Raw genomic sequence first — 25,553 nt, 5'->3', positions numbered from 1 at the left:
GAAAGAATGAAAGACTCCTGAATAAAACATCAGAGGTGGGAGTGAGTCACTGAACTCGAGTCAAGTCCAAGTCGTGAAGGTCCAAGTCCCAAGCAAGTCCAAGTCAACTGGTCATGGGGTCAAGTCAAGTCAAGTCTTTCTTTAGCCGGCAAGTCACCTCAAGTCGCAAACGTCAGCGCTAAGCCTAATTCTTCTTTTCAAAATGTGTTTAATCTACTTGAAAATATTAAGTGCTTTCTCAAGATTTAGTGGTTTTGAAAATTTAGGCTAATATCAAACTTTTTATAATCAAATGGATTTGGATTTTAAGTCTAATTAATATTCAAAACGCTACAAAATAAAATTTTAAAAAACATATTTTCAGTGCTCCAGTCTATGTACAAAATTACTGGGACAGCATTTTAAGGAAGAGTCGTTTAAACATCAAACAAACAGCAAACAATATTTTTATTTTTGTTTAGTTTCTGGCAGTTTTTCTCTCAGTGGTTCCCCTGTAATGCCCCGGCCCCTGTATACTCTGATTCGCCCCTGCTCTAATGCCTTCAGTCCTGCTGTCTCTGGGCTCTGTGTGGCTGCAGAAACTAGCCTCTAAATGCTGTAACTTTCGTGAGAACGCCTTAAAACACCGAAAAGCCCCCAAGATTTCTGTCATTAATCCAACTCTTGCGCATCATTGTTCTGGAGGCTCCTGTCTGCGATGTAGGTACAGTCATTGTTTCGAACGTTTTCCTTTCCTTAATAAATGTCTATGAATCTTCACCTCTTCACTCACTTTAGAAAACTTTTAATGCATCCAAAGAAACACGTCGTATTTCCTCCTGCCTTTTCGTGTTCATTACCATATGTAAACATAGATGCGCCGCTTTTACACAATGAATCCTGATCTTTCGACAGTTTCACTCAAATAATAACTATGAAGTCACAGCAAGTCATTGAGAGTCATTGGCCTCAAGTCCAAGTTAAGTCTCGAGTCACAAACAGCAAGTCCCAAGTCAGGTCAAGTCTTTTGGAGATTTGGTCAAGTAAGTTTCAAGTCCCGAAAATATGCCTCTGGAGTCTGACTCGAGTCAAGTCATGTGACTCGAGTTTCCCACCTCTGTAAACATGTATCTGAAGTGCACACAGCAGAGAAAGTAAAGGCGCCATGCTGACCACTCATTTTCACATAAAAGTTCCATAATGCATCTTTAATCTTAAAACAAATATGTGAGTAGTTGTTTCTAGTTTCAGTCTTTATTATTATAGTTATTATGTGTGTAAATGTATCACAACTCTCTCCGAGGCCGGTAATGGCAGCCCTGTGCAGAGACAGACACATTCTAGTAAAAAGATTTGGTTGATTTGCCTGAAGAACATGGTAATACATATCACTAATCCTATTGTATTTTAAGAAATTTACACCAAAAGCGACACAGCTGCATCAGTGTTCATTAGAAGGGCGGGGCACCCCCATGTGTAATCAGACACGGTCAGCTCATGTGTCGTGTGATCCTGTTTTGCAGAAAAAAACGAAGAAGGTGAAGAAGACCACGAGCGTCGTGGAGGACACGGACACCGACCAGGAGAGCAGCAGCAGCGCGTCCAGAGCGCCCGTTCACAACAAGTACGTCCCGCAGACCCGGCCTGCCCCGAGAACTGCAGCCAGAACTCAGAAGTGGTCACTCGCTGCGGTGGTTTGTGGGGAGAGTGTAAAAAGCTTGAAGCCTGGTTTAACGTGTCTTTGTGTTGCTTTGTTGTGACAGGAAGAAGAAGACCATGAAGCTGTCCAGAGCTCTGTCTGACCTGGTCAAGTACACGCGCTCCGTGGGGCTCTACGACATCGACGCACAAGGTGAGGCGCGCGAGGATCACCTGCACCACCAGTTATTCAACATTTGTGACGTCTTACAGTGCCTAGTATGGATGGATTTATTACAGTACTGCAACTCTCTGTGTCTGTTTAAACCCAGGGCTGCAACAAACAAAGCCCTTTTTACAGAGCACATTTTAACTCTACAGCTTTTGATTATTTGCTATAGTATGCTTTAATAAAAACTTGTGTCCTATCTGTAAAAAATTGTGCTTCTGAACTTCGAAATCACAAACTCAGACACACAATGCGTGTTTCTGTAACAAGTCTCGAGTTAGCTTGTAATGACTTAATGTCGTACTAATTATTGACACAGTACCTGCAGTGTCTCTCTGCAGCTGCTTTAGGTTCAGGGCAGCAGTGAATGATGTTTCCTCCTCCACAGTTTCTGTTCTTAACATTATGTGCTCCTTGTGAGCGTTTTATCTCTGAGAGAAAAGGCGTCGGTCCTCAACTCCTCACTTCACTGTTGTCACATGACGCTTCTAAACGCTGATTGTGATATTCACTTTGAAATGCCATGCGGCTGTAACTTTTTCAGCTCGTGATGAGCTGAACAAAGACAGTTTCCCCCTCGCATTGTGACAGTCTCCTCCTGTTTCAGCCGCTCCTGCTCTCTCAGTCTGCTGGTCTTTAGTCTGTTTCTGTGTTGAAGTCTTCAGCACAAGTGCCACGCTGCCTTCTGTCTGCTGCTGTTCACGCAGAGCTGTGGATGACGTAGATCGACAATGGCGGAAATGTAGTTCTAACATGTTAAATCAAATTTATGATATGAATAAGAAATCATCTCAACCAAAATACTAGGCAGGCCACATTTGGCCCCCGGGCCATGTGTCTGAGACGTCATGTAAAGTTAAGTAAAGTTACTCTTACTTGGGTAAATGTTTCAGCTCCACTCAGACAAACCTAATGTGAGATGGGCCTCGTCCTCTTGTAACCCACTGTACACTGCCCCCTTGTGGTGGACCTGTAGACAGCACACCATCCGCAGACTGACTGTGACCTACAATAACACTCTAATGCTGTTGGTGAGTGTGGGACTGTTTGTGAAGGCTCATTTTTCCACTTATGAGCCACTGGTGAGGCAGTTAGAGCCTGGTTTACTAAGCCAGGTGCTAAACACCTCGAGGCCTACTACTAAAAATAAGCACTTTTTCATTTAGAGCATGTGGCGCCTAATTTTCACCTCAATCATTCAGGGACTGTGCATCTTAGTAATTTGGGCCTCATATTTCCAGCCGGTGTATAACCATTAGTATGTCTAAATCAGGGGTGTCCAAAGTGGGGCCCTCGGGCCAATTTTGGCCCACCGGAACAATTATGTTGGCCCGCCAGTGAGTGACCTACTTTTGCATCGTATGATTAATACTAACTGTATCCCTTCATTCTCAATGGTAAATTTGGATGCAGTATGCTTTTTGGCCACTCTGGTCAAATTGGGGGCGCTGTTTCACTCCTTTCGCAAAGTTAAGGAACAACTGTTGTGTTGTCTTGGTGTTTACTATTTTTCCGAATTTTATTGGTGCTGCACATACAGGTGGTGTTGTTGTTTACATTTTGCACTTTATTGCTACAATTGTTGATTTTGTTCTACTAAAATTAGGCTTTTACCATAGTTAACACTTGTTTTAATGTTTTTGCATAGATAGAATTAAATGCAAATATAAAAGAAAAATACCAAAAATAGAATAAAGTAACTATTATTATTTGCAGTTATATGTATTTCATGCTTGACATGGCCGTGTTTGGCCCGTGACCCACAGGCACTTTTTCATTTTGGGCCTTCGGAGAAGGTCTAAATCCGGTATCAGACATCGGGAGAGAAGAGATTAATCCATTGACTATTGACTCCTGCCGTCTCACGCCAGCGCCCCCTCTTGTCCCCGCAGCGAACTGCAGCTGGCAGGTGTCGTCGCTCAGTGAGACCAAAGCCCACCAGGTGATGCAGCAGAAAGCGGCCGAGTTCATCCACTTCAACCAGAGACAGCTGAGCCGCATCTACCCGTCGTCGTACCGCATCGACTCGTCCAACTTCAACCCACAGCCCTTCTGGAACGCAGGCTGCCAGCTCGGTACGCTCCTCACTCTCATCCCCTGATCCAGGCCCGTGTGGGGAGGCTATGTTAGTTCAAGGAATCGACTTTCCAAAATTAAACAAAGCAATGAAAATGTGTGAGCTGTGTGTGGCCAAATAAAGTTTTAATAAGACGAATGAATATGAGAGCCCGTCCTGTGTTTTCTTTGACTCGCCTCCATGTGACTAGCTTCTGCGTTCGTGACCATAGAACTTGTGTGTGTGATTTCAGTCGCTCTGAACTACCAGTCCGAGGGCCGTGTGCTGCAGCTCAACCGAGCCAAGTTCTACAGCAACGGCAACTGTGGCTACATCGTGAAGCCGCCCAGCATGTGTGAAGGTCAGACACCACACAGGGTCATCCAGAACAAAATACAGTATCTGTCGGAATTCGAACAGGGCTGGGAGCCATCTTCCAGGCCAGTCATGCTCTTAACCTTCTTTCACATGTCTGTCAGGTGCCTTCAACCCAAGCCTGGATGACCCTATGCCCGGTCAGATGAAGAAGCAGCTTGTTCTGAAGGTCATCAGTGGTCAGCAGCTGCCCAAGCCCAAAGACTCCATGCTGGGGGACAGAGGAGAGGTACACACCCTCGTCCAGCACAGTGTCGGTGTAGAGACTAGGCGGGCTTCTTTGGGTGGCACAAACGTTTAGTTTAAGTTTATTGATCTGCGTTCGAAGGCTTTGACTTTGAATCAATACCACTGTGTCATGTATATGAAGAATGATAATGGTGTTGTGTTGCAGATAATTGATCCTTTTGTGGAGGTGGAGATCATTGGGCTGCCGGTGGACTGCTGCAAAGAGCAGACCAGAGTGGTGGATGATAATGGTGAGTGAAGCCTCCACTCCTGACTTTGGCCTGAACCCACTTCCTCCCCCGCCTTGTCCTTAGCTCTGACAGACTCTGCCATCAGTTCCTCCATTTGACTCGTGCTGCTGTGCTCATGTGGCAGGCTTTAACCCCATGTGGGAGGAGACGCTGGTGTTCGTGGTGCACCTGCCGGAGCTGGCCCTGGTGCGCTTCCTCGTCTGGGACCACGACCCCATCGGGCAGGACTTCATCGGCCAGCGCACCCTCGCCTTCAACAGCATGCTGCCAGGTAAGCCCCACCCATTGTCTGGGACCAGGGAATCCCCACCCATTGTCTGGGACCAGGTATGACCCGCCCTTCATTTGGGACCAGGTAAGCCCCACCCATTGTCTGGGACCAGGTAAGACCCACCCATTGTCTGGGACCAGGTATGACCCGCCCTTCATTTGGGACCAGGTAAGACCCACCCATTGTCTGGGACCAGGTAAGACCCACCCATTGTCTGGGACCAGGTAAGACCCACCCATTGTCTGGGACCAGGTAAGCCCCACCCACTGTCTGGGACCAGGTAAGCCCCACCATTCATCTGGGACCAGGTAAGCCCCACTGTTCATCTGGGACCAGGTAAGCCCCACCCTTCATCTGGGACCAGGTAAGCCCCACTGTTCATCTGGGACCAGGTAAGCCCCACCCTTCGTCTCGGACCAGGTAAGACCCGCCCTTCGTATGGGACCAGTTAAGTCCAGCCCATTCCACTTCGGGGTTAACCACTTCTTATTGGCGTCATGCACGATCTTAATATAGAAACTGCAGTTACACGTACAGTATGAGGTGGCAGTAGTGAGTATAAAAATTACAACTTCCATCTAGTTCCTTTACATGATTCCATGAAAGTGTTGAAGTGTTAAATTAGACTTGTTTCAAATATTCTTGACATTACGGTGTATGAAAATGTTCGGCCCAGGCTCATGGCGTCTCCGTGTCTCCAATGACGCTCATGTCTGTGTTAGTCACTACAGAGCATAACTCACTGATAGCTGGCGGCAAATGTTTTTAGCTCAGCCATTTCATTTGTTTATTGTTGTACCAAAGTGCTCCATGGATAAACAAAGACATTAGCAAATAAAAAGCATTAAGCGACGCATAAACTGTGCCTGCAGAGAATGAGCCCAGTTAGACATTTAGTGTGAAAATCAGGAAGAATCGCTCAATCATTTCTTCTCTTTTTTGTTGTTGTTTTTGTTAAAATGCCAAGGCCGCAGTGTACGAACAAAGCAAAATGACGTTTGAAACATATTAAAGCTAACCTTAACACAATTGCTCCGTTATTTCTCAACCTTTTGCAGGCTTTCGTCACGTGTACTTGGAAGGTATGGAGGAGGCTTCCATTTTTGTCCATATCGCGGTGCACGACATCACCGGTAAGGTAGGTATCTCGGGAGGCGCTGGGAGCTGTAAGAGTGCAATGGTTTAAAGGCGAGGCACTGCAGGTGGAAAAGGAAAAGAATAGGAATTTCGAGATAGTGAGTTGGAACTTCCGCTGTCACATGGACGTAAAATGAGAATTGCCTCAAACTAATAAATGTAGGAACTAGACATTGAAAAATCCACAATAAACCTTCACAAATATTGCTGACTGGAAAGTTTGGAAGGCTATATGAGCTATTAAAGTGATTCCCTGACCAAACATCCTAAAAATAAATGTTCTACCGTTTACTCTGACGTTAAAGGTGCATTCTGTAACTTTGTGGCATGCGGGTAAGTTGATATTAGTGCGTTTTTGACCTTTCAGTGAACCAGCGGCTGGTTGGGTAGTTAGCAAAGCACCTTTACTTACCATCCCGGTGGCCGCAAGACACTCCAGGATCAATTGTTTTTTAGGGTTTCTGGTTGGTTTTCACTGCTGATTGAACCGTCTCCATGGTTGTGCATCCAGAAAACCTACCAGAAACCTTAAATAACCTGAAATATAATTGATCCTGAAAGTAAAGGCACCAAGCAAACCATCAAAGGTCTTTAATCAAACTCTAGATAGGACGTGACGCTCGCTGACGTGGAAAACATGGCGGCCATCTTGTGATTGGCCGGTGAGCAAGTCATATTAAATGGGAACACGGTTTCCGTTGATAAAAACATCAAAATTTGAGATACAGTCGTTGTTTAGGATGTGTTGTGTCGCTGGTAAGACTCAGATCAGACATTTTACTTTGAAAAAATATGTTTTTGTAGTTCTTTAAAGGACTGTTGTGTAATTCTTTAGCACTATTTTACTACTCTACAGTTGCACACTAAAATACAAACTAATAGATTGTTTGAGAAGGAGCAATGTCAGTGTACCATTTTCTTTCCTTCTGTGACTTATAGAGAATAGATGAACTTTACTTAATATTATGTAGTAAAATGGAAAAAGGTCAAATGTTTGCATACACAGTATATTTTCTGGGTAATTTCTCAAAGACTATGAATGAAAACACACACACAAATGTTTTTCACTCATGGTCAGTGATTGTGCAGCCATTTCTTGTGGGAAAAAAAATGTGTGAACTCATTTCAAATCACCAACAGCCCATTCTTTTTGGCAAAAAGCCTCCAGTTCCTCTAAATTCTTGGACTATCTTGCATGAGCTGCACATTTGAGATCTCCCCACAGTGGTTCAATGATATTGAGGTCAGGAGACTGAGATGGTCACTAACGGGACCTTCACTTTATTCTGTTGGAACCAGTGGCATCACGAAACACCTCCATATTTCACAGTAGGTATGGTGGACTTTTCATCACAGATCTTGTCCAGAAACCTAGAGGAACTGTAGGCTTTTTGCCAAGAAGAATGGGCCACTTTACCATTAGATTATATACAGAAATCTGTGCAAGCTCTCAGTCGTACAGGAGTTGTCCAGAAGACGACTCGAATACCCTCATTGAAGATTATATACAGAACCTTCTCCACAATGACCACAAAATATTAATAATAATAGTAATGCATCAGTATTATATAGCGCTTTTCTAGACACTCAAAGACGCTTTACATTGCAATATTCATTCACTCCATACTTGGTGGTGGTAAGCTACTGTTATTGCCACAGCTGCCCGAGGCTACCAGTTTGCCCCATCGGCACCTCCGACCTCCGCCATCCACTCACTCACTCACTCACTCCATTCACCCAGGCTTCCTGGTTGTTCCCAAACGGTCTCCATCCGAGTACGGACCAGGCCCTTCCTGCTTAACTTCCAGGTCTGACGGGATCAGCCAGAGCAAAGGTGGGATGGCCACTCATTGATGCTAAAGGGGGCAGTACATGGTATTAGAAACTGGGGGGTGTAAACTTTGCAACAGGGTCATTTTGGTATTTTATTTTGTGATTGTGATTTGAAGTGAGTTCACACATTTTTTCACAACATCACTGACCATGAGTGAATTTTTGTATGTGTTTTCATTCATATTCTTTGAGAAATGTCCCAAAAAATAAAAATCTAAAAATCCACCAGGGTGTGTAAGCTTATTGGCACAACTGGATATGGTGTAAAAAAAATACAGTCCTTTAATATAGTGATATATAGTGTGAGAAGTCAGTCAGCATTTAGAGAGAAGTCATGAAAGGAGAAGGTTTTAAAAGAAAAGGAAGCAAATATAAGTTCAGGTGTTTCCTGTTAGTTTGCATTGCATACAGTTCGAAAGGACAATCAGAAAATGGCCACAAGAACTGCCATTTGCTCCTATGTACATGTCCTATCTCAAGTTTTATTAAGGATCTTTGCCAACCACCCACACAACCACTGGGTCACTGAAAGGTCCAATCCGCACAAATATAGACTTTTTCTTCCTTTTTTTAACATAAAGTTGCACCTTTAAAAACTAGCCTGAAATCTCTAAATTGACCACTGGTTGAATATCCGCTGTTTTCACCTGCCGCGCCTGGCCTTAAGTGTTAGCTAACGGCGCTGCTTTGTCCTGGAGCATGACTTTAAGAAACCACTGCCCCCATCGACTGTTAAACTCCGAGTGTGAGCGCCCTCTGGTGGCCGCTGTGTCGTGCTCTGTCGTATATGTCCTCTCTCTCTCTCTCTCCGTCTCTCGCTCTGATGTGCGCTCTCTCCCTCTCTCGTAGTAATTCCAACCGGACCCCGTTGTAAACTGTACAGGCAGCACTTGGCCGGGAGCCTGACGCTGCCTCTAAACTCAGGTGTAGTGAGCCCCAGACGGCAACTGTGCATGAGCCACTCCAACGGCACCCTGAAGATCCGGAGAAAAAAAAATAAAGCAGGCCAACTCATGTCATCATGAGTTATTATGGCCCCGATCGCACCCCCCCCCCATCGACCTCAAAGTAGATCCAACGTGCCCCCTCCCCACACACCATCCCCAGGGGCGAGCCCCAACGCCGATCCGCACTCGGACGCTCGTGCCAGGCCAGACCTTTGTGCGAAAACATTGGCTCAATCGGGAAATCAGCAAATCATAGCTCCTGACTTCTGGGCCACGTCATGAGGTCCCTGCTGGGTAGTATCTAAAATGTCCAGGTACCATACTGGGTCATTTAACGGTACCAAGCCCTAGTCCCTACCCAGTTAGGAGCAGGAATTTACTGTATGCAGTGTTTGGACGAGGTCCTTAAGATACCTACCTCCTTATTAAACCCACAGGTCAGACTTATCATTCCCAATGGCGAAGTTCCTGATCCATTTACTGATTTCCAATTGAGCCTTTATCTTCTGACAGCGTCTTACCATTCTCAGGTTTGATTACTGAGAACGTTAACTTCGGTTTCCCCCATGAGCCGAAAACATGTGTTGGCTAATTGTTTTCCAAAAATCCCGGCTCCTGATCTGGAGATGGCTCCTCCACATGAAGGATGGGATATGCTAGTGCTAATATTGTCCTTTACTTGAGATTCCCTCAGTGTGTAGTGTGTGTGCACTGCCTGACGACTCTGATTGGATCTACTTCAACTTGGTAGAAACATTACTGTGCACATAGAAGTACTGTCTGGACCTGCTCACTCTAATCACTGCTGTGGTCAGTGTCCTGTCCCTCACCGTGTCCATCTGTCCTCTGTGTCTCCACCTCCACAGTCTCATCTGTTGTGTGCCATAATCACTGTCCCTTTGTCCTCCGACTGTCACTGACTGGACTGCGCTAAGTGCACAAAGTTCTGTGGATGCTTTCTGTAAACTAAAGCAACTGAAACAAATGGAGAACTTTGGATCTGAAGGACATTCAAAGGCTGCCTGCATGGGTTTCAGCTGAATCATCATGCTTTTATTTTTCTAATGTAATATTGATAGTTGTCTTTAGCCTGTGAGAGGTTTGTCTATTACAGCATGCATCATTGTGCTACAGTGTGGCTTTGAACATGTGAATTGTACTGTAGGTAACTGCTGTCTCTGACTTGGCTCTGTTGTGTTTTGTCAGGCCAAAGCAGCCACAGGCATAAAAGGCCTGTTTCACAGAAACCCAAAGCAGTCCTCCCTGGACAGCACTGCTGCTGTGCGGCCGAGTCGTAAGCACCCTTTTGGCTCCCACCTGCTGCGCCGCACCGCCAGCGCCCCTACCAAAGGCCAGCCCAAGACCAAGAAGGGCCTCACAGAGGTGGGCATCGACACCAAAGACTACAGCTCAGAGGGTGCCAGCGATGAGCGGGAGTCCGAACATAAGGCCGGAGCTGCCTCTCAGCCCTCTCAACCACAACAGCACAATGGGGAGTCACAAGGCCATCAGGCCAAGAGCCCCTGGGACCATCCCGGCACCAACGGGGCCGTGCATCCAGAGGAGAGCAAAGGTAAGGGCTTGCTTCACACCCATCATCGGCCTCTGAGTGAGCCTCTAAAGAGGGCCAGCCGGCTGCGTTTCCACGACCCTCTGGACAAGAAACCTGGGGTCTTCGCCCGCGTGGCCATGAACAGTTCAGGCAGGGTGGGCATGTCGTCAAACTGCATCACTTGTGTGATTGGCTCCAAAGAGAGTCCGGAAGCTGAGTGTAAAGCCGTGTCAGTGGAAAAGCAGGGAGGAAGGCAGAACCCAGAGGGGGATAAGGAACAGCCCCGTTGTGCTGCAGGAAAACAGCAGCTCCCAGAGGCCCACAGCCTGGCCCAGAGACTGGAGCTGGGCTTTCAGTACTCCCCCCAGGCTGTCCTTAGACCCATCTCCCTCCCCAGGCCCAAGGACAGGCAGACTCTGGGGCCTCAGCACATGCGCTCTCAGCCCAGCTACCCTCAGAGAATCACCTGGTCCTGCAGTGTGCCACGCAGACGCTTCCCCAACACGGTGACCCCGGCGCCGGGCCTCACTGCGGACTGTAGGGCTGACTTGAGCTGGCCCTTGGCCCCCCCACACTTTAGCTCTCAGCAGCTTTTCCCAAACCCCGGGGTGGATGAGGCTCTGCTGCTCAGCGACAGCAGCAGCAGCTGTGACAGCTTTGGCAGTCTGAGCAGCCTGGACACGCCCCCCATGCTGCCCCCGCGCTCCGTCCTGGACAGCCGCAAGAGAGCCGTGGGCACCCTGCAGCGAGAGATGAACGCTTTGTTCGCACAGAAAATGGAAGAGTTACGCCACAAGTCCCCCATGTTTTTTGCTGGTAAGAAAGAGTAGCTGTAGTTCCAGCCTGTGAAGATCTGTAGAGTCCATAGACAGTCCCTTACCTAAACCCTTCACATGTAGAGGTCGTTCCCCTGACCCGCCCTGAGCAGGACCAGACTGTTCCACTGATTCACAAGAGCATTTGTTCTCCCATAAGGAGAGCACCAAAGCAGATCCAGGGAACAGTTCCTCTGGGAACCTCATGAACATCCCCTAAAATAGACCTGTCCGTTTCAAAGTAGTGGATTTCGAAGTAGACTAGTGAATGTCAAGTTTTTCTTATTGAGTTAGTGTTCTTACATTTCCCACATGCTGAACAGATGAGACCAGTGGTAAGTTTCAACACAAAAACGGTTTAAGTTATTAGTCTAAGTAAATGTAAATCTTTTCAAACATAAAAAGGTTGCAGGGGTAGTCGTTGTGTCCCTTCACTACAGCTCAGCCTTCTCCTGACCGACTATCACGTGGTGTTGTCACCGTTTGTCACATGAGCGTCTCTCAGCACCTGTTTCTGCAGTTCGCTGGTGCCCATCAAGGCTCAAGTGTCAGCCCTTAGAGCCAGTGTCATGTGATCAGGCACCGGCCTGTTTCCTCAAGCATAGGCCTTCTCATGTAAATCGGCTGTTTTGCCGTGCTCGTCTTGGTCTTATCCTGTTTCCTAACATGCTATGCCCTGTTCTGCCTTTGTCTAAACTTTCTTCTCTCTTTCCCTTGTGCACGCTTTTCTCTGTTCCTAGTGCAGAACTGAGGGGATGACCAGAGCCAGGTAAAACACCAGTCTTTCCCCCGTTAGACCCTCACTGTAGGCCAGAACCAGATGTGGGTAGCAATCCGTTAGATTTACTTGGGTACATTTTTGAGAGTGACATTTTAAAGAAATATTTTTATATATATATGAGAAATATGCTTCATTAGTCCTTCCACAGTGAGAATATCTATGACCAAATCTGACAAAAGCTTCATATGAAAGTTCACTTACTTTTAATGCGCACCTTTCTAATTTTTGATTCTGTGGAGTAGGCGTGTGAACTTTCTTCTTTGAAAATGGGATGGCTTAAGAGGAACTGATGGGAGATTTCAGTCCCAAATTTCAAAAATATCCCCTTCGAGGCCGTATTCCTGAACGCATATCGATTTGATTGTGGGCCGATGCTTCAGGGGAATGTGTCCAAAAGACAGAAAGGACCGACAAGAACCGCTACACCACCTGAAAAGTTTTTGTCTATGCGCTCTCCAAAGCGTTGTTCTCGTAAACAATAAGCATGCAGTTGCCCATGGCGTTCTCCTCGTCCAATTCTCCACCATTATAGACAGTTTATTTCACTTGAGAAGGGACGTAAACTGGCCTGTGATTTTTTTCCTGTGGTTTATCTCCATTCCCTGGTTTATAACTATCGTCCACAGACTCTGAAAAGACCTACAGAATAACACTCGAACCTAATATACCGGTCAACATGCTTGAGAGAGTGGACCAAAATTTTCAAAATCGCCCGGATCAATGTATTGACAATAGAGGCTGACATTAAAAGAATATTCTTTTCACCTTCTATAACTGCTTCCCCCTAAACTCCTTCTCGGACAACCAAAATAAAAATTAGCTAAATGTTTTGTTGTCTTAAAGGTCCTATATCATGCAAAATCGACTATAACCATGTTGTCAAAAACATTCATTCACACAGTTCAGATCATTTCTCCTGAGTCCTGCTCTCTGAGCTGCTCCGCCCTCTCCTGGGAACCCACAGACTTGTGACAGTGTGACGTATTTTATGTCATATGTGTCAAACAGGAAGTGCTCGGCGTCTGTAATGTAATGCCTTACGGCCTGATTTTAATTTATAAAACAGCTTTTTTATTATTTCTGTTGTAAAAAATAAATAAATAAAAACAAATAAAAAAAGGAAGTGCCCGAGGTGTCGACGCTGCGCTGCCTCTATAGAGTAAAGAAACATTATTTCTACTACTGCTAAAGTTGTATGAGCGGAGAAGGGGCGGAGTTAACTGAATCCAGGCGTCTTGTCTTCCAGGTTTGAAACTCCATAATGGTAGAGGTACAATGTATCCTATAAATGCCTATACTTTACTCTGGAATGGCTAAAATAGTATGATACAGATCCTTTAGGTTGTAAATGCATTGAGCTGCACATTTTGGTGTTCAGTTCACAACTGCCCCACTCGTGGCAAATTTTGTGTTTTTTTCTGTTCCGAATAACATTTCATTCACATTTCGTTCGTTCGTTCGTTCGTTCGTTCGTTCGTTCGTTCGTTCGTTCGTTCGTTCGTTCGTTCGTTCGTTCGTTCGTTCGTTCGTTCGTTCGTTCGTTCGTTCGTTCGTTCGTTCGTTCGTTCGTTCGTTCGTTCGTTCGTTCGTTCGTTCATTCATTCATTCATAGCTGTGCAAAATTAAATCTCCAATGTTTTGTGATGGAAAATATATAAGAATAAAGAATTTTGCAATTCATTCAAAATAGGAAGTTCCCACGCTCCACACTGTTAACCCTGTAACCCCTGTAAGGAAATATCTTTTGACTGTTGAATTATATCAACTATACCATAAATATGACTTTAAGTACTTCTTCTTAATTGTTTTATTTTTTTTGTTTGTTTAATCTGAGCAATTATTTGATTGACTTACGTTTTGCAATCTTGAGTAAAATGATTCTTAATATTTTGGCTACTCTACACACCTCTGGCCCAACAGTTAACCCCAAGGCGCTGTCTTAGCCCCTGCACTCTTCTCCAAACACTTTCACTCCACTCCCCCGCCTGTGGGCTCACCTGTGCTCTGTTCTTTCTGAGTGTGCCGTATGCCCTACAGTGGTGCACAAATAAGTTTCCTCTCCTAATGAATAAATGAATGAAGTAGAGGTCAACGGATAAAGGGTTTTTTCAGGGGCAATACTGATTATTGGGGATCTTTATTGGCTGATGCTGATATACACGACCAATATTTTTGACCGATTTATCCAAATGTCTGGTGTATAATCCTGTGTATGAAGCTTCTAAACCATAAACAGCAGGGGGCGCTGTATTAGCTGCATAGGGCTGATTTATTAAAAACATTCCTGTTTAGGAGGATCTAGAGATGCACCGATTCACGTTTTTTGCTTCAGACAACGACACTGTTTGGTTTGAGTATCTTAAATATCGGATACTAATCCATAACAGGAGACTTTCTTAAACGTGGCGTTCTCTGACTGAAAGGTGAACGGTCCTCTTATCTCCAGTGTAAGATCAATACAGTTTTCATTTTTCTTGCCGTGACCAGGCCCCGGATAAAGCGGAAGAAAATGGAAAATGGAGGGAGGTTTTTTTTGTTACAGATCAATTATCAATTATATCAATTAATCCAAGGATTAGGTTGCATTAAAGGTGCATCATGCAAATTTTAACGCGGAAAAAAAAGTTGATATTTGTACATATTTGACCTTGTAGTGACCCAGTGGCTGCATGAGTGGTCAGCATACAGCACTTTCCATCACAGTGGTCTCTAGGACGCTCCAGGATCAATTGTTTGGTAGGTTTTCTCTGCTGACAGAGCCTCTCAATAAAAAAAACCTACAAAACAGTTGATCCTGGAGCATCAGAGAGACAACTGTGATAAGTATGGGTGCCATGCTGACCACCCATACAGCCACTTGGTCACTACAAGGAAAAAATAACACACACATATCAACTTTTTCTTTCCGCATATAAAGTTGCATCTTTAATATTACACATAAAGTGATCTGATCATATGATGTTCAATCAGTTATTTCGTAAACTAAAATACAAACACGGCCGATTATATTTGATTACTTTAGATGAAGATCCAGTCATAGTTTCTGTCCCAGACTTGATTAGTTGTCATTAGCATTAGCATGCTGCCGTTTGCATTAGCATGGTTAAAGCTAACTCAGTGACTGAATTCTCCAGGTTCTGTGCTTCATTATGACGTGCAGAATGAAGTGTGCAAGAATTAAGATGTTAAATTTGAATACGCTTGATTTGATTCCAAGAGGCTTTCTTAATTTCTTTGGAAGTCGTGACTTTGCTTCACTTTTTTACACCAGACGTTTATTGAAAACACAAAAAATATGGCCCAAAACATAGTTGCAGATTTTGCTAACAGTTTTGTTTATGTCACTTTGTACAATTATTATTAGTTATTTTCCATCATTCATTTGTTGACTGAAATAGATAAACGAATCTTTGGGAATTATAGTTTGTGTGTTTGTTTCATTAAATATATTGTATGTAGGCATTAAATTTGACAAGCTTGCCTCTTCTCCAAGATTGTTCTTAGTGCAACAACTCCAATCATTTGTTCCGTGAGTCATTACGTATGTGAGAGTCAAAAGCACTGAACTGACCTTAGCCTCCTGTTTCAGATCGTTGCACTGTCCTGAGACCATCTCATCAGCACACATTCCTGCACCAAGAACCGGACTCTGCTGAGCGCTGCCCGGACCTCTCGACCTCCTCTTCAGATGGCTGCCCGCCCCCTGCCTGTTCCATGCCGGTCTTAGTTGGTGTGAAAACTCCACTGTTTGCTGCCGACGTTGCTCCAGACAGGACTATCGGGCTGTCCCCTGTTCGTCCTGACCCCAATAGAGAGACAAGACCACGCAGTTCCCTTGCATTTGCCAACAGCAGCACCCCGAAGTCCGTGGAATATGCCCCAGCCCAGAAGCAGCTCTACATGGCAACCACAGAATACCAGAGGTACCAGAGGGCTGCCCCAGAGCCCAGCAGTGCCCCAGTCCTCCCCACAGACCCGCTCCCTCAGCTCCGTAGAGCCCTGGGCCCCGGCGGACCCCCCAGGACCCCCGTCAGGAGGACCAAAAGTGAAGGTCATGTCCAGACCACAGGAGCGGCAGAGGGGGCAGACTCGGTGGTGCCCCGGGTGTGCACTGATGCCACGCTGTGTGACCGGCTCTGGAGCAAACTGGACCCCCCCAACCACCGGGACAGTATGTCCTCATCCTCCAGCCTGTCCTCCAGTGATACTGTCATCGACCTGTCAATGCCCAACCTGGCCCGTCAGACACCCCCCTGGCCCGGCCGCGCCCATGCCCCCCTGCGCTCCTGCTCCTCTGCACATGTCACCAAGTCCAACCCCAACCTCCAGCAGCCCCTCGCCCCCCTGCGCTCCTGCTCCCCTGCACATGTCACCAAGTCCAACCCCAACCTCCAGCAGCCCCTCGCCCCCCTGCGCTCCAGTTCCTCTGCACATGTTGCCAAGAGCAAATCTAACCCCAACCTCCAGCAGCCCCTGCAGAGCCCCCCTGACCCCCCTGACAGACAGTCTGAGCGCAGGCACACCTGGAGCCGGCTCTTTATGGAGGGGCTCCGGCAGTCAGGGGGGGCCCCTGCCACAGCCTCCATGTCCAAGAGCCTGGGGGACTTGACCTCAGACGACATCTCCCCGAGCTTTGACAGCAAGTACCGCAGCATCAGCCGCAGCTTCATCATTCGGCCCCCTCGCGGCACCCTGCGTCGGGGCTGTCCCCCCCCCACTGACACCCTCACAGCGCAGCTACGCAGGCTCACTGACGTGGAGCCCCTGACCCCTGCGGACCTGGCCCCTCCGATGGTCCACGAGTCCAGGGAGGACAGTGTGGACGAGGGGCTGGTGCGCAGGACATCCTCCCGGAGCCAGAGCCGAGTGCGGTACATCGCCAACAGAGCCAAGAAGGCCCAGGAGAGACAGCGGCTGCAGGGGCTGTGCCGGGGCAGCGGGGGCACCCCCCTAGAGGAGCGTGGGAACCCAGAGGGGGCCTGCTGCGTCGCCCAGAGCCCCTGCTCCAGTCTGGACCTGCTGAACCAGCTGGTTCCCCCCAACCCTCCCACTCCCAGAAACCTCCAGTCCTCCTTGGATCCCGGCGGTTTTATATACTGAGACTGTGACCTAAAAGAAAACATTGGTTCCTCCATTCATCCTGCTTTCTGAAAACTCAGACTTCTTTGAAGTTGTTTTGTTTGCCACAAACAACTCACCATTCCACTTCAAATATGCAAACTTTAAAGAAAATTGCAAAGTAAAAAATCCAAATCTACATTTCTAGCTAAACTGTAGTGCTGTTTTGGCAAAGGTTCCAGCCTCTGTGGCTCCGACCCCAGTGCTGGCAGAATGGAATTATGGGTATATTCTTAAAGGAATGATGAAAGGGCCTTGACGTTGTGAACTGATTGACAGCCGTACTGTTTTTCTGGGTGTCGCGCTCACGCGTAGCAATAGGAAGCACGGAGAGGGACTGTTCCATGTCTTGCTATGTTTTTGTTTTTTTTATGGTTTTAGCACATGCTGTAGATAATCCTGTGAAGATTTAAATATGATTTGTCTCACTCATAGCCTGTCCATCAGCAATACTCCTCCCGATGGCATGGTGTTATGTTAGCTAGTGTACAGTTTGAGGTTCGGACTCATTTCTGTGCTTTAGCCGTTAGCTGCATGTCTCTGATGCACTGTAATGTTGAACCAGGGCTAATGATTTTTTATATAAGATTTGTTAATATTTAAATGTTTTTAGACTGCCAGAAGCATCGTGTCACATCACTGCAATTGTTCCACTGTGCTGAATCCAGACGCTCTGTTTCCAAAGCATGTTTCTTTGTCAATCTGCTGTGTCATTTGCACTGAGATGCCATTGGTTTGTGCAATTTCGGGACAAGGATCAATTCGAACAATGTAAATACGACTGAAATAAATCTCGGATGACTTTAGGACATGTTTGCTGTTCTTTACTTTGCCTTCAATAACATCGTAGCCTGTTTTTTTCTTGCGATGGAGTAAAGTCATGAGTGAAAAGCAGGGACCAGAGGACACATCCATGTGGAGATCCAGAGCAGAGAGAGGTGCTCTACACACTGTCTTCACTAGACACTTCAGGGACAGGTAGGCTCAGCTCTAGTGTAAGTTAGAATACAAAATATAATGAATGTTAAAGAGACTCGATGCAAGTTAGTCATTATGTACTCACTAGTGCCACCTCAGGTCTTACGCGTTACTGCAGTCTTTATGTCTCAAGTCACAAATATCAGCTTTAAGCCTAATTCTTCTTTTCAAAATGTGTTTAATCTACTTAAAAATATAAAGTGCTGTCTCAAGATGTAGCGATTTTGAAAATTGTGGCTAAAATCTAACTTTTTAAAATGTCATGGATTTGGCTTTAGTCTACTTAATATGTAAATAGCCACAAAATGTTAACTATATATATTTGAATTGCTCCAGTCTATGTACAAAATGACTGAGACAGCATTTTAACTCATTGACTGCCAGCCATTTTCAAATCAGAGCGCTCCCCACTGCCAGAGGTTTTCATGATTTTGACTGTTTTTTCAAGACCCACAGAACATTTATTTCTAGGTCTATGTCAACACGAAAGATTAGACCGTCTTCTTTCATCTAAAAATGTTTTTGTTTGTACCTCTTTCTATTCTTTAGTAATCCGTAGAAAATTTCTGACCAAAAAGCTGAGAAAACAAGCTTTTTGTAATCAAGCAGTGACTGTGACGCTAATATGTTTTGCTTTAGTGGCACCTCAAACATCTGAACATTGGTTTCCTTCTATAAAACAGAAGCACACTTTCTCATGTGCTTCTCTCACACAACAGAGAAGCAAAAAAAACTGCCTCTCTCTCGTGTGCGCTGTGATGAAAGGTGCCACCAGCTCATGGCTAGCATTTTAGCATTTTTTAGGTGTATAATACCTGTCTGCTGCCTTGATCCACCATGATCCAACACTGTACTACAAAAACCACTGCCAACCAAAACCTGTTCAAGTGTAAGTTACCTGTGTAGTATTTTTCCTTAAGTTTTGCCCTTCTCTCTGGATCTTCTCTTACTCTTGTTGCCATACTAGTCCTTCCCTCGTCTGAGATCACAGTTTATCAAAACAAGTAGCCGCTCTACTTCTGCCTGTGATCGCGTCCAAGGAGCAATGCTGCCACCTAGTGACTCAATAAAATGTCTACAACTAAGATATTTACAAGGCACCTGCACAAGGCTCAGTGGGAATGGGTACTCCACCCACTGAAAAACCTTATTGACGACTAAAGACGTCATTGGCAGTCAATGAGTTAAGGAAGGGGGCCCCGCGGGCCTACTTAAAAAAATGGAAACAGAGCTGCTTTTTCCTGCAGTCAGAAAGATAAATACAAAATAATGTTTTTAATTTTTTGTTTCTGGCAGTCAGTGGTTCCCCTGCCCCAGCCCCTGTATACTCGGATCCGCCCCTGCTCAAAGTAGATTCCGCAGAGCCTTCAGTCCTGCAGTCACTGGGCTCTGAGTGTGGCTGTGGAAAATAGCTACTACAGTGGGGAAAATAAGTATTTGGCCAAAATCCAATAGAAAGTCTATGGGAAACTGACCAAATACTTTTTTCCCTACTGTGAATGCTATAACTTTTGTGAGAACGCTTTAAAGCACCGAAAAGCCCCCAAGATTTCTGTCATTAATCCAGCTCTTACTTATTTATTCAGCACATCACAAAACATTCATTCAATTAGACCTAAAGTGGCTGTAACATAACCTGAAATTGTTCACGTGCCATTCCTCAGACTTCACATTGCATCACTTTAAAATAAATAAGTGTAAAGTGTAAAAAATAGCCAGTTTTTTTGTTCAAATGGGGAATGAAAGCAACAATTTCACCCCCGGAAAATTGGGTCACCCTGTGCTCTCAAACAGAAAGAGAACACCAAAAGGGAGAGAGATGGAGTGTGGTTTGACGGAGCATGTTGTCAGGAGCGTGGGCCAGACTCTGACAGGAGCTGACGTGAAGCTGAGCCCTGGGCCTCGTCCGCACACTGCTCCAATTATGGGCTCTGCTGGAGGTTTTTGTCCGCGGCGCTCACCTCTTCTCCCTCCTCCGGGACCCCCATCTCCATCCTGGCTCAGACCGGACCGCTGCTCCTCTGTCCTGGCACGGACTCGACACCTCCCACCCCCAGCCTGACCAGTGAGGGGGGGGGAGAAGAACACATATCAACAGCCAGCCCTATTCTGAATACAATACACGGGTTTTTAGTCAAATGCACTTTCAGATTTCTGGACCCCATAAAGTTCAGGGACACGACACAAGAAGCATTTTAGTCATTTCCATGTGTGCAGTTTTCTCTGTAGAACACGTGACCTCGCAATAACTTCCTTTATGTATGGACCTCTGTATGGCCGCTCCAACACCGCGAGGGTCAGCGCTCTAATGCTGAGGTTTTTGCGCCGCATGTTCCTATGTTCCTATGTTCCTAACGTGACCTGCACAATATGCGACTGTCAGTCAGTGTTCATCACTCGATCATGCGGCTGTGTGTCGAATAATCAAAATAAAACATGCAGTTCTAATAGCTCCGTCGTTGCAGTCTGTCCTCTCTCCTCCTCCTCTCCCCTCCTCCTCTGTCCTCTCCTTCTCTGTCCTCTCCCCCCCTCCTCTGTCCTCTCTCCTTCTCTGTCCTCTCTCCTCCTCCTCTGTCCTCTCTCCTCCTCCTCTGTCGTCTCTCCTCCTCCTCTGTCGTCTCTCCTCCTCTGTCCTCTTTTGTCCTCCTCTGTCCTCTCTCCTCCTCTGACCTCTCTCCTCCTCTTTCCTCTCCCCTCCTCCTCTGTCCTCTTTCCTCCTCCTCTGTCCTCTTTCCTCCTCCTCCTCTGTCTTCTCTCCTCCTCTGTCCTCTCTCCTCCTCTGTCCTCTTTCGTCCTCTACTGTCCTCTCTCCTCCTCCTCTATCCTCTCACCTCCTCCTCTGTCCTCCCTGCTTCTCCTCTGTCCTCTCCCTTCCTCTTCTGTCCTCTCCCCTCCTCCTCTGTCCTCTCACCTCCTCCTCTGTCCTCTCTCCTCCTCCTCTGTCCTCTCTCCTCCTCTGTCCTCTTTCGTCCTCCTCTGTCCTCTCTTCTCCTCTGTCCTCTCCCTTCCTCTTCTGTCCTCTCTTCTCCTCTGTCCTCTTTCGTCCTCCTCTATCCTCTCCCCTCCTCCTCTGTCCTCTCACCTCCTCCTCTGTCCTCCCTCCTCCTCCTCTGTCCTCTCACCTCCTCCTCTGTCCTCCCTCCTCCTCTGTCCTCTCACCTCCTCCTCTGTCCTCCCTCCTCCTCTGTCCTCTCTCCTCCTCCTCTGTCCTCTCTCCTCCTCTGTCCTCTCACCTCCTCCTCTGTCCTCTCCCCTCCTCCTGTATCCTCTCACCTCCTCCTCTGTCCTCCCTGCTTCTCTGTCCTCCCTTCTCCTCTGTCCTCTCACCTCCTCCTCTGTCCTCTCTCCTCCTCTGTCCTCTTTCGTCCTCCTCTGTCCTCTCTCCTCCTCTGTCCTCTTTCGTCCTCCTCTGTCCTCTCTCCTCCTCCTCTATCTTCTCACCTCCTCCTCTGTCCTCCCTGCTTCTCTGTCCTCCCTTCTCCTCTGTCCTCTCCCCTCCTCCTCTATCCTCTCACCTCCTCCTCTGTCCTCCCTGCTTCTCCTCTGTCCTCTCCCTTCCTCCTCTGTCCTCTTTCGTCCTCCTCTGTCCTCTCCCTTCCTCTTCTGTCCTCTCTTCTCCTCTGTCCTCCCTCCTCCTCTGTCCTCCCTCCTCCTCTGTCCTCTCTCCTCCTCTGTCCTTTCACCTCCTCCTCTGTCCTCTCACCACCTCCTCCTCTTTCCTCTCTCCTCCTCCTCTTTTGACCTCTCTCCTCCTTCCCTTCTCTCCTCCTCCTCTGTCCTCTACTCCTCTTCCTCCGTCCTCTGTCCCCCCGCCTAATCTTCTGACCTCCTCTCTCATCCTCTGTCCTCTCTCCTCCTCTGTCCTCCTCTGTCCTCCTCTGCCCCCCTGTGTCCCCCTCTGCCCCCCTCCCCTGTCCCCCCTCTGTCCTCCTCTGTCCCCCTCTGTCCTCTCCAGCCTTTGTCCAGCGCGACGTGCCGGCTTCAGTGCCACAGCCAGTACACAAACACAAAGGAGCGCCGCATTAGGATTCCGAGAAACTCCTGCAGCTCCTTTCTGCGGCGCTCTCTTTCTGGAGCGTTTGGCCCGGTTTGGCCTTTCACACTGAGCTCCGTCCACCCCTCCAGGTTCTGGGACAGGGCTGTGTGACAGACTGGACACAGCGGCTGCAGGACAATCCCATCACTGCGGTTTGTCGCTGCGCTCACATTCTTCACTTTGTTTTCGCCCGTCAGTGTGAGCGGCGTTGGCCTGTTCCCGCCGCGTTTGTGTCCGTTTACTTTGGGTGGAAAAACGTGCACAATAGGATCCGCTCCGGGGCAAGGAGTTAGTAGGAAAGGAGGTTTTAAATCTCAGGAGTTAGGGAGGAGAAATGACATCAAATATATATATTTCTTAAAACACTTTGGCGGACACTTCCAGCATTCTGTTTCTGTTGCATTTTAGATGTAATATTTTAGCAGTAAATGGGACGCCAGGTTTTGTGCCTCCAAACCCCCGACTTTCGCCCTCACGACACTCAAATTCATGTCGTCTCCTCACTCTGTGCTGTGGGGACAGAGTTGGCGTGTTCGATTTCTGTATATTTTGTTCGGCTTCCACGGATTGCCTCAAAATAAAAAGTATTTTGCTCCTTAAAAATCAGACATTTGTTCTGTCAAGTCAAATGAGAGTCAGCATAATTTTCAAGTCTTTAGCTGGTAAAGGATCATTTGAATATGATTGAAAAAATCTCCCAGTAAAAACAGTAGTTTTTTCAATAATAAATACAGTAAAAAAAAAAAACTCATTAACTCATTAACTGAAAATGGTCATTTGTTGAATTTGTAGCATTAGGAGGAAATCAAAAATTATTTCAATCACAAACATCTAAACAAGTTATATTTTACCATAGGAGCCCTTCTTTGAGCAGCTTCAAAATTCTTAAATCCATTAAACTTGTGAGTTTTTGGACAGTTTCTGCTTGGATTTCTTTGCAGGATGTTAGAATAGCCTCCCAGAGCTGCTGTTTGGATGAAAACACCCTCATAGAAGTTGAGGCTCCAAAGGTTCTCAACAGGGTTGAGGTCAGGGGAGGAGGGGGTCCACATCATGAGTTTCTCTCCTTTTATGCCCATAGCAGCCAGTGATGCAGAGGTATTCTTTACAGCAGGACATGGTGCGTTGTTATGTATGAAGATGATCTTGTTAGAGAAAGCACAGCTCTTCTTTTTGAACCATGGGAGAAAGTGGTCTGTCAGAAACCCCACATATTTTTCAGAGGTCATTTTCACACCTTCAGAGATCCTAAAGGGGCCGACCAGCTCTCTCATTGTGGCCATTCACCAACCATCCACTACTCCATCCATCTGACCATCCAGGGTTACACGGCCTCATCAGTGAACAAGACTGTTTGAAAATGAGTCTTCATGTATTTCTGAGCCACTGCAGCCGTTTCTGTTCATCAGCTTCAATGAACAGTTTAGGGGAGGCCCCGGATAGAAGTTTTATGCACAACTGCAGCCTCTGGAGGGTCCTACACCTTGATGTTCGGGAGACTCCAGAGGCACCGGCAGCTTCAAACACCTGTATGCTGCTTTGTGGCATCTGTTCTCTTAATCTGATGTATTTGTCTGGCAGAAACCGTCCTCATTGTGCCTTTATCTGCATAAACCCGAGTGTGCTCTGAATCATCCACAAATCTCTTATCTCTTAATCTTTCATGAAATATCAAAGGTTTTCATACCTAGACCAAGGCATTCAACTATTTCATGCTTTTCATCAGCAGAGAGATCCTTTTTCTTTCCCATATTGCTTGAAAATGATGACCTGCTTAATAAAGTGGAACATGCCTTTTCAGTAGTTTTTCCCTTAACTGGGCTTAACCTGAAAACTAATCATCCCAGGTCTTTGAGATTAATGTTGGTGATTCATAGAGCCCCGAGACACGACACCATCCATGAGTTTCATTGAAAAACTTTTTGTAATGTAAATGCATCATGTGTAAGTGTATCTGTTTTCATTTAGTCCACATTTGTTCATTTAGTGTTAGTCTTCGGCCTTAGCTGAAGATGTATTTTTTTTTGGTTTTCAGTCCAGATCTAGTCAGTTCTTCATTGTTAATGTCATGTAAATCCTGTATTGTTCATACTGGCTTTTATGAAGGAAAAACCTGTTACAGTGGTGTTTTGATTGCGCCACACCCTGGAGTGTGGGTCAGCCCCCTCCTCCTGAATCAGTGCATACTCCACTGCATACATCTGCCCCCAGACAACAACAGACCCCTAGGACCCCCAGACTCCCAACTGTGTCCCAACCTCGGACAATGTGAAAAACACACTGGACCTCTTTGTCTTTACACAATGAACCTGACAACTAAGACAGTAGAAATACATATGCGTTCTAGATAATGCCTTTGTATTTCACAGCAAACGACCATTAAAACATCAGTCTGCACGTGCACCTGAAAACTTTATCTATTAAAGGCAATGTCTATAAATAGTACAGTTGAAATATACAGTGGTATGCATAAGTATTAACTTCGACATTGACCATAAAAATAAATATATTTAATTGAAATTTGATGTGAAAGACACACATTAGGTTACACACAATTGGAAGGTGAAATTGTGTTCTCAAAGGCGAGAGGTCCAGTCTTGGACAGTTAAAAACACTGTTTTCATAATAGTAACTGACCTTTCACAAAACCCCGCCCCAAAACCGTCCAACGGTCACTGTCCAGTTATAGCAACTGTTGCTACTGGACATTCTCCTTGGTTTTCAACATACTTGAACAATACTTACTCATATGTCATCTAGAACCAGAAAACAGAACAATAATGTTTCTTTATTTCATAAAAGACCATTTATAATTTAAGTATGAATAAGCATTAATAATATGCTTATAAAGTATTAACACACTGCTCATTATACTTTTATCTGTTAACGTGCTAGAAGGCCATTAATAATACGCTTATTCATAGCCAACCTTCAACATAACCCTGACCTTAACCCTTACCTAACGCTATAATAATTACTAATGCTTATTAATACTTAATGAGCACACCTTAAAGGGACTATACAGAGATAAAAAAGGTTAAAATTGTGTATTTTCCTCCCCTACATGTTCAAACAATGTCCTAATGTGTAGAATGAGCTCAGACCTGTTCACCACAACTGCCTCTAAAATCCTGCACTGTCACTTACTTCAGGTCTGAAGTGTATGACCTGAGGGGGCAGTAGTGAGTATAAAATGACTAACTTGCATCTAGCCCCTTTAATCTAAAGCGATACCCATGAATTTTAACTTTTTTTTATTGAGTTGAAACAACCAAGACACTTCCTTTAATGTCTGGACCAGCAGCATCAAAACTTTTGGTACTTTCGAT

The 25,553-nt window shown here is 46.0% G+C and overlaps 2 protein-coding genes across 3 annotated transcripts in view; both read left to right on the top strand.

The window, feature by feature from the left end:
- The window catches only part of plch2a (phospholipase C, eta 2a), a 103,445-nt gene extending 87,627 nt beyond the window's left edge, over window positions 1-15,818 (top strand). Inside the window, exons 13-23 of one of the 2 annotated variants that reach the window (XM_079558015.1) lie at window positions 1,503-1,603; window positions 1,743-1,831; window positions 3,739-3,921; window positions 4,156-4,263; window positions 4,382-4,506; window positions 4,672-4,756; window positions 4,881-5,027; window positions 6,086-6,165; window positions 10,151-10,517; window positions 12,057-12,080; window positions 15,682-15,818. In XM_079558015.1, coding sequence (XP_079414141.1) covers window positions 1,503-1,603; window positions 1,743-1,831; window positions 3,739-3,921; window positions 4,156-4,263; window positions 4,382-4,506; window positions 4,672-4,756; window positions 4,881-5,027; window positions 6,086-6,165; window positions 10,151-10,517; window positions 12,057-12,070 — 1,299 coding nt within the window. In that variant the 3' untranslated portion in view covers window positions 12,071-12,080; window positions 15,682-15,818. Of the gene's footprint in view, window positions 1-1,502; window positions 1,604-1,742; window positions 1,832-3,738; window positions 3,922-4,155; window positions 4,264-4,381; window positions 4,507-4,671; window positions 4,757-4,880; window positions 5,028-6,085; window positions 6,166-10,150; window positions 10,518-12,051; window positions 12,081-15,681 lie in introns of both variants that reach the window. The other variant, XM_079558014.1, reaches the window with a different exon arrangement.
- Window positions 10,540-11,674, top strand: LOC306964164 (uncharacterized protein). The gene has a single exon (XM_079558104.1). The coding sequence runs from the start codon at window positions 10,634-10,636 to the stop codon at window positions 11,324-11,326; it is 693 nt and encodes a 230-aa protein (XP_079414230.1). The 5' UTR covers window positions 10,540-10,633; the 3' UTR covers window positions 11,327-11,674.
- Window positions 15,819-25,553: the final 9,735 nt, after the last annotated feature.

Source organism: Gobius niger (genome assembly GCF_951799975.1).
Source record: "Gobius niger genome assembly, chromosome: 6".
Classification (NCBI taxonomy): domain Eukaryota; kingdom Metazoa; phylum Chordata; class Actinopteri; order Gobiiformes; family Gobiidae; genus Gobius; species Gobius niger.
The sequence above is the reverse complement of the archived record's forward strand: the minus strand, read 5'-3'. Positions and strand labels throughout refer to the sequence as shown.

Excerpts from the sequence above, each read along its gene's own strand:
- LOC306964164 (XM_079558104.1), top strand. The coding sequence starts at position 10,634 with ATGAACAGTTCAGGCAGGGTGGGCATGTCGTCAAACTGCATCACTTGT.